The sequence below is a fragment of the Serinus canaria genome, chromosome 24 (genome assembly GCF_022539315.1).
Source record: "Serinus canaria isolate serCan28SL12 chromosome 24, serCan2020, whole genome shotgun sequence".
Taxonomy (NCBI): domain Eukaryota; kingdom Metazoa; phylum Chordata; class Aves; order Passeriformes; family Fringillidae; genus Serinus; species Serinus canaria.
The window spans coordinates 7149193-7157046 of NC_066337.1; the positions used below are offsets into that span (position 1 = coordinate 7149193).

A 7854-nucleotide genomic window follows, 5' to 3' on the forward strand; every position below is an offset into this window, starting at 1 on the left:
ACCTCCCAGTCTGGGGTGTTTATTTACTGATACATTACCTGCAGAAGAAAAATAAAAAGGAGAAATTAAAAACAGCCTTTTGCAGGTCTCAGGAAGCAGCACCTGGGGGATGCCCAGCTCCAGCAAACAGCCCCGTCCCCCATGCGTGCACGAGGCAGCTCGTCCCCATCACTGTGGCTGCTGGAGTCAGCCTATTTTTTTTTTTTTTTTTCAAGCGGGGGCCAATTAGTTTCACAAATGAGGGCCCTACGGTGCCAGGGAGGATTTGTTACGGCCCCGCGCGCCGGCCCGGCGGCATTGTCCTGCCCTCCGCCCCCACGGGAGCCCATTGTCCCCGGCCCCAGCGGGGGCTGCTGGCGGCAGATTTATCGGGGCCGGCGTCCCGCCGGCCAGGGCCTCCGCTCCGCAGCTGGCCGCGGCGCTGGGGGCTCAGCCCCGGGGACCTTTGACCCGTCCTGCTGTCACCGCCGGGGCCGCCGAGGGCCGCGGGGCCACATACCTCTTGGGATTTGCTTCGCACTGCCCGTTCGAGGCTGCCTGCTTTTGCTTTTTTTTTTTTTTTTTGTCTTGGGAGCATTTTGTCCGCAGCTGCATGGGGGGCACATGAGCCCACAACCCCCCGGGATAAATCCCTGCAGAGGGAGAAAGGCAGCTCCCATGCGGGGCCACCTCGCTTGCTGCTTTTATTCCCATGTCACTGGGGATTTTTTCAGATTTCAGAGCATTTTTGGGTAGCCCATTGCAAGGCTGAGGTTGAGCATCCCCCCAGGCAGCCTCTGAAACCCCAGCAGGACAGACCTGACCACGGTGTGCCACAACACCTGGGTGGGTGATGGCACAATGCCAGAGCAGGTGACGTGTGAGCCGAGATGCTCTCCTGGATGCCCGGTGCCCATGGCTCCCAAGCTGGAGGTGTGGGTCTGCCCAGGAGCATCCTTCCCTGCCCCCTGCCTGCATGCACTGACCCTGCTACTGCCCATCATGTCCCTGCCCCATGCTGCTGTGGTCCTGGTGGCCTACCTGGGGTTGGTTTTGGCAGCATGGCAAGCAGCCCTCTGCCCCTGCTCTTCCTGAAGGCTGCATGGATTTGTTGGTTACCTTGAACATCTTGTGCTGCTAATGAATTGCTAATACAATTTTCTAGCTAATTTTATTTCCATAGTCCTCACATTTTAATGTCTCCAAAAAGCGAGCATTTATTTGCTTAATCTCCCTGTGTAATACAATTTGCAGTGACTCACAGTTCTGAACAATCAGCTATGCATAAGCGAAAACAAACTGTTTAATGGCTAGAGGTCTGAGATGTTTATGGACAGGATACAAGCACCTGGGTTGGGGTTTTGCCCCTGTGGTGTTGCTGCAGCCAGGTTTGTACCCAAGAGTGATGGTATGGAGCTTGGATCTGCCTTGAGGCTCAGGGCCACACACAGCTCAAGGGGTGGGCACGTCTCCCTCTCACATCCTGCCTCCTGCTCCCCAGGGCAGCTTCATGGGGCACTTCTTGGGGTCCCCTTTCCCTGGGCATCACAAGGTCTGAGCTCAGCAGCTCTCAGAGGTGTGTGGGGATGCAGTGATCACCCAACAGCTGCCTTGTGTTTGGGCATCTCTCGGCATCGCCAGGGCTCCCAGCTGCCTCCAGTGCAATAGGAGCAACTTCTCCTTTTTAGCTGTTCCCCTCATAGGGCCAGTGTCAGCAGGGCCAGGGTGGCCAGGGACTCCCAATGATGCCCAAAGCCCTGCAGCTCTTGGGTCCCTTCTGCTGCCCGAGCATCCCTGCTGCCCTGTGGGAGTGGGGACCCCTGCACAGTGGGGTGAGAGGATGGGGGCTGGGGTGCCAGGCAGTGCCTAAGCAGTCTCTCCCTCTCGCACAGGTACAGACATGGCCGTTTTCTGCCTGCTGTGCGGCAAGCGGTTCCAGACGCAGAGCGCCCTGCAGCAGCACATGGAGGTGCACGCTGGGGTGCGCAGCTACATCTGCAGCGAGTGCAACCGCACCTTCCCCAGCCACACCGCGCTCAAGAGGCACCTGCGCTCCCACACAGGTAGGGAAGGGGGGACTCGGGGCTGGGACAGCTGGGACATGCTCCTTCCCCACGTGTGAAAAAGAAATAGGGGGAAGAGAGGTGATTTGTATTAAAAAAGCGTGGAGATGCTCAAAGTGGCTTGGATTTGAAAAACAAAACAGAACAAAACAAGCTGTGTGTAATAAGTTGATCTGGTCTGAGGTGGCACGTGACCTTCTTAGGGGTGTGCGATCATATCCGCCTCATCAGCTTACGGCGGTAGCTGCACATAATCAGCTGGTGCTCGGCCCTAATGGGATTAGGGCGACCTGCGCTACGTGTAGCTGGTGCTGCCGTGGCCCCACTGGGGCAGGGCTTGGCTGCAGGATTGCCGAGCGGGAGAGCCCGGCTTGGCCGCCTTACGCTGTGTCCTCAAAGCGCCCGCGCCGTGTCCTCAGCTCCTCTGACAGCATCCCTGGGCAGCTCCGTGGTCCTGGCCACATCATCAGCACCATCATTCAGGGCCAGTCACAAAACACCCCTGAAAGAGCTGATTCCTGGGGAATGAGCAGGAGCGTGCAGGATCACAGCCAGTACCACAGATCTTCACAGCTGCCTGGGTGAAGCATTCCTCACCCATCCTTTGCCCACACAAGTGCGAGGCTCATGTGCCCTCCTTGACCACTGCTGTTGCTGACAGGGAGCAAAATGTATCCTGAGGAGGGATGCTGTTTTTTTCTCTTGTCAGGCAGGGGGCACGCACACAATCTCCAAAAGGGACGTAAAGATGTCTGCTGGGGATTGTGCAGATAGTGTCACAGAGGTTTGCTCTGTCCAGCCTGTGGCTGGCAGCTGCCAGACCCACACGTGGGCTAGGGGTCCCGATGTGGAAAAGGGGATCCTGTGTCAATGATAAGCATGTTAATGCTGAGTGCTGGAGCTATTTATAGCCAGTAATCCAGTGACCTGGGCTGCGGGTCGGGCTGCGCGTGTCCCACCCTAACCTCTGCCGCTTTAGTAGCTCCCGGCTGTGAAAAAACACTGGGATCATCGGCGCTTTAGGAGCATTTAATTGTGCCATGTGGTGCTGTCCTGCAGGACAGCATCCCTCTTGTCCCAGGGCCAGGGTGCTCCATGGGCTCAGGCTCCCCTGAAAAGTGGGCGGGTAGAAATGCTGGCTGCCTCTGGCTGAAAAATTGCTGTCTTTGACTGTAGGATCAAAAGCCAAAGTGGCAGTTTGGAACTGGGCACGGGGAGGGGAAAGTCAGCAACAGCGCCCATGCACAGCCTGCATTGCCTTTGGAGGGGGGCTCCAAGCTGCATCCTGAGCGTCCTCCTCCCCCCCAGGTGCCCAGGCAGCAGCTGCGGGAGGGGCAAGGGGCCGCAGAGCTGGGCTGCGGCAAATGGGGAGAGAGTAAAATATCATTTTAAAGAGGAAGCGAAAGCACAGGCATGTGAGTATATAACGAGAAGGACAATTTATGCCCAGGCACGAGTGCAGTTTGACACGGGGATAATGAAAAAACGTAGGTCATTGTGGATGACTTAAGCCTTCACAGCTGAAGAAAATGTATGAAATGCAGGGAACATTACACGCTTGGCAGCTCCGCACATCTGCAGCAGGACAAGTGAAATACAGTTCGCCATTCTTTACCATAAACTGTGCTTGTAGGATATGCGGCACAGAGAAATTGTAATTACAGTGACAAGACAAATCAGTAATATTTAAATATTCATGAACAAAGTCTCGGACGATCAATCTATCTTTATTGTCCTTGCCTTCGCGGCTGTAATAAATAAGTAGCTGGAGCCCTCACCTTTCCTTCAAATCATTCTGCCTTTGGTGCCAAACCAGAGTTCATTTATCAGCCGCCTGGTCTAGAGTGTGGGAGATGCCCAGGGCTGGGTCTGTGCTGGTGCTGCTGGGTGAAAAACCTGGAAATTGGTGGCGGGAGGGTTGCAGCACACTCCAGTCCCTCTGGAGACCCGAGCATCTCCTCTGTACATGAAGGTCTGTGCATGAAGGGAGCACCACACTGCGCTGGGGAGGCTGGGATGCTCTGTCCCCAGGATGGCTGCCCGGGGTAAAAAGGCTGGGGAGCTGGTTTTGGAGTGCCACAGCAGTCACAACAGCCCTGACCCCGGCATGTGCTTGCAGGTGACCACCCCTACGAGTGCGAGTTCTGCGGAAGCTGCTTCCGGGACGAGAGCACGCTGAAGGGCCACAAGCGCATCCACACCGGTGAGAAGCCCTATGAGTGCAACGGCTGTGGCAAGAAGTTCAGCCTCAAGCACCAGCTGGAGACCCACTACCGAGTCCACACAGGTACATGCTGGGGTGTCTGTGGTGAGGCTGACAAGGATAGACTGGTCCCCCGGCGGAAAGGCTGGCATGTGGACCAGGGTGTGCAGCCAGGGATAACGAACACGCCATGTGCTGGCGTGTAGCTATTGTAATCAGGGACCAATAGTCACATTGGTTCTGCTGCTCACTACTTGGTTATTGGCTGTGCCCACTGTGGCAGCGTTGATGCTGGGCAGTTGATCAGCACCTGGAGGCCCCGAGCCCCCACTGACACCCTGTATCCCACAGGTGAGAAGCCCTTCGAGTGCAAGCTGTGCCACCAGCGCTCCCGGGACTACTCGGCCATGATCAAACACCTTCGGACCCACAATGGCGCTTCCCCTTACCAGTGCACCATCTGCCTGGAGTACTGCCCCAGCCTCTCCGCCATGCAGAAGCACATGAAGGGCCACAAACCAGAGGAGATCCCTACTGACTGGCGGATAGAGAAGACCTATCTCTACCTCTGCTACGTCTAAGGGAGGAGGCAGAGGGGCAGCAGGGCCAAGTGGCAGATGACTGGGCAAAAAAATCCCACCAAACCCGCAGCATCCATGGCCTTGTTCATTTTCAGTTCTCGTTCGTTTCTTCTTGCCAGAAGGATCCTGCAGCTCATGCCGGACCGAGGGATGCACCAGCCCCTTCTCCAGCCCTATCCACACTGCTGTCCCAGCTGCTTGTGCACCTGCTGCCCTTTCACCCTTGCTGCAGGGCAGATTTCACCCTTTGCAGCCCCCAGCCAGGCCCTCTGTCACCCTTGGCATTGGCCACTGGTGCTGCTGGGAAGACCACGTAGGAAAGAGGCGCTTCCCTGAAAGTGTGTGTACATCTAGTGCTCTGGGAAGGCTTTAATTCCTGGTGTTCTGTCACTGCATAGACCCTGCCATGGATGCCCTGCAGAGGACCTGAGCTCCCATGTGGGGCTTGGGCCCCATTCTGGCAGGTTCTCATGCTCCCAGGCTGCAGCATCGCAGGCAGGAGAGCACAGTTCCCAGTGAGCCACAAGTGCTTTGGCAAGAGTGTCCTGGGGGCATCCTGGCCAGAGGAGGGTGTTTGGAACAGGGAGCCAGCTGTGAGCCAGGCTGCCTTGAGGTGTTGCCTGGTGTCCAGGTGGGCTCAGGGGCACATGATGCTGCTGCTCTCCCCATGACCAAAGACCTCTCTATGCATTTCTCCCTCCTTCCCTACCTTCCTGGGGCAAGGGTGAAGCCCCCCATGGGGAGATGCAGTTGGTTTGGTGATATGCAGTCAGTGCCAGTGTTGGAGCTGTTAGCATGTGGCATCACTCCGAATGCAGGGATCCTCTTTTCTTCTGCTTATCTGGGGCACCTGGAAGGTGCCAAGAGTGGGGTTTATTGCCCAGCCCTCAGCCGCAGGAGCCCACAAGTAAGGGGTGCCCCGTGGGAGGCGGCTTTGCTCGCCGCTTTTTTTGCTTTTTGTTTGGGTTTTTTTGAACTTTCTTTTGGAATATTTCCGCATTTAGCACATTTTACTTGAAATTACCTCATTTTTTTGTGACCTCATGAGCTTTTATTGATTTGGGAGGGACGGGGGTGGCATGGCTGGGGTGCACCAGACATGTGCCCAGCATTGGTGGTGGAGAGGTGGTGGGGCACTGGTGTCCCTGCCAGCCTCCTGTTGTGCATTATCCTTACCAAAACTGGTATTTTTTGCCCGGCCCCATGGGGCTGGGGGTGTTGGTTCTGAAGCTACCTCTTGTGTTCGTTTTTGTTGTGTTTCTCCTGCGCAGCCACGGGCTTGGTGGTTCCATCCCACAGTTCTTTTTTTGTCGTTTTGCTGCGTTTGGGTGAAAAGGGGGGAAAAGGAGCTGGGGGGGTGGAACAGTGTCTGGATAGAGTTTGGAGGGACACTGATGGCCCTCTGGTTTTGGGGTGCCCTTCCCACCTCTCCTGGTGCCAAGCAGGGGTAGGGCTGTGGGAGCAGCACCCTCCCTCGCGCCCCAGTCCGGCTTTGCACATGCGCGTGCCTCTGCGCGTGGGACCGTTGCTGCTCTGCGCAGGGAGGACACCGCTGCTGTACAATCCGGGATGTGACTGTGGAGAACGGCTCGTTTAATTGTTGTGCCTAAGAAAAAAACAGAAAAAATATTTAAAAAAAAAGAAAACAGTTCTTTCACACAGAAAGTTGCTGCAATTTCTGGCATGTGCACGGCAGGTCCCCGTGGTGTCCTGGCACTGCCAGACACGGGTGCCATGGTGCCATGGAGCACGTGGCCGAGCTCATGTGGCTTTTTTTTTTTTTGCTTTAACCTCTCCTTCCATCCCACCATCCCTCTCCCTCAGAGACACAGCCCCCACTGCAACAGTGTTGGGGTCAGCATTGGAGCGATGCTGCTGTATCCCGGGCGCGCGTCCCCGCACCGTTGGCTGTGGCGCAGCCCCTGCCACCCCTCCATATATATATATGTAAGTATATATATGTGTATCATAGCAGTGAGGACCAAGCGCCGCACGGGGCCCCGTGGTCCCGGGCTCCCTCTCCCCTGGCTTGTTGTCAGTGTCGTGAGCGCCCGCCTGCCCGTCCCGTTGCTCTGTGTTGCCGCTCGTGGTTCGGGTCCGTCGCTGTCCTCGTTCCGTCTACCTCAGCACCTCTCTGAGCCCGGGCGCAGAAGGTGCCCAAGTTCCCCTTTGGTTTTCTCAGAGTATCTATTGGCTCCTATTTTTTGTACGACTTTTCCTGTCTCACCGTTCGCTCCCCTGCGGTTCTGCTTGCGAGTCCTCTTTCTGTCCTCTAGCCACAGATGCCGTTAGCTAAAAGTTTCCTGAAAAATAAAGAAAAAGAAAAAAAAAACAAACCAGTTGTGGTGTCTCCTAGTTGCAGCTCTCCGCATCTGCCTTCGTCCTGTGTAGATTCAGATGCATTTCTTTGTAAGACTTCAGTGTTTCTGACAGAGGAAAAAAAAAAGACAAAAAAAAAAAAAAAAAAAAAAGGAAGAATATACTGCTGCAGGTTTTTTTCTCTCCATGTGTCACTAAGTGAAGTTCGTGCCTTCTATAGCAAAGAGAATATTTTTTACATCCTACTAACGGTAGATTTTTTTGTAGTGAACATTTTTTGTATTTTTATTTATAAGTCTCATAAGGAAAATAGCAATGTTCAGTTGTATACCTTGAATCTGCAGTTAGAAAACAAAAGAACAACCAATAAAGTTAATTCCGTTGTCTCAGCCTGCTGTCTCCCATTCCTGTGCCCATCAAGAGGAGGAATAGGCGGAGGTGGAGGAAGAATGCATCGCAGTAGCTTGGGGTGAGCTGTGGGGGTACCCACAGTGGTGACTTTGAGGGTGCCTGCTCTGAGGGGGAAATTGAGGAGGTCCTATCCCTAAACCAACCCCAGTGGGAGGGGGGGTCTCCTGGAGTGTCCGTGTCCCCATGGGCAGGGAGCATCCACAGCACTCTGCCTGTGCTGCTGCCTGCCCATGTGGCTCACCAGGGAGCAGAGCAAGTTTGCCTCAATGAAAGTGAACTCGTTCATTTAAACCTGCCT

General features: G+C 55.2%; 1 protein-coding gene across 6 annotated transcripts in view; it reads left to right on the top strand.

Moving 5' to 3' along the window:
• ZBTB16 (zinc finger and BTB domain containing 16) overlaps positions 1-7535 on the top strand; it is a 55172-nt gene extending 47637 nt beyond the window's left edge. For all 6 annotated transcript variants that reach the window (XM_050983554.1, XM_050983553.1, XM_050983552.1 and 3 more), the window contains 3 exons: positions 1872-2042; positions 4162-4329; positions 4597-7535. In XM_050983554.1, the coding sequence (XP_050839511.1) occupies positions 1872-2042; positions 4162-4329; positions 4597-4826 (569 nt within the window). In that variant the 3' untranslated portion in view covers positions 4827-7535. The remainder of the gene's footprint in view (positions 1-1871; positions 2043-4161; positions 4330-4596) is intronic.
• The last annotated feature ends 319 nt before the right edge of the window (positions 7536-7854 follow it).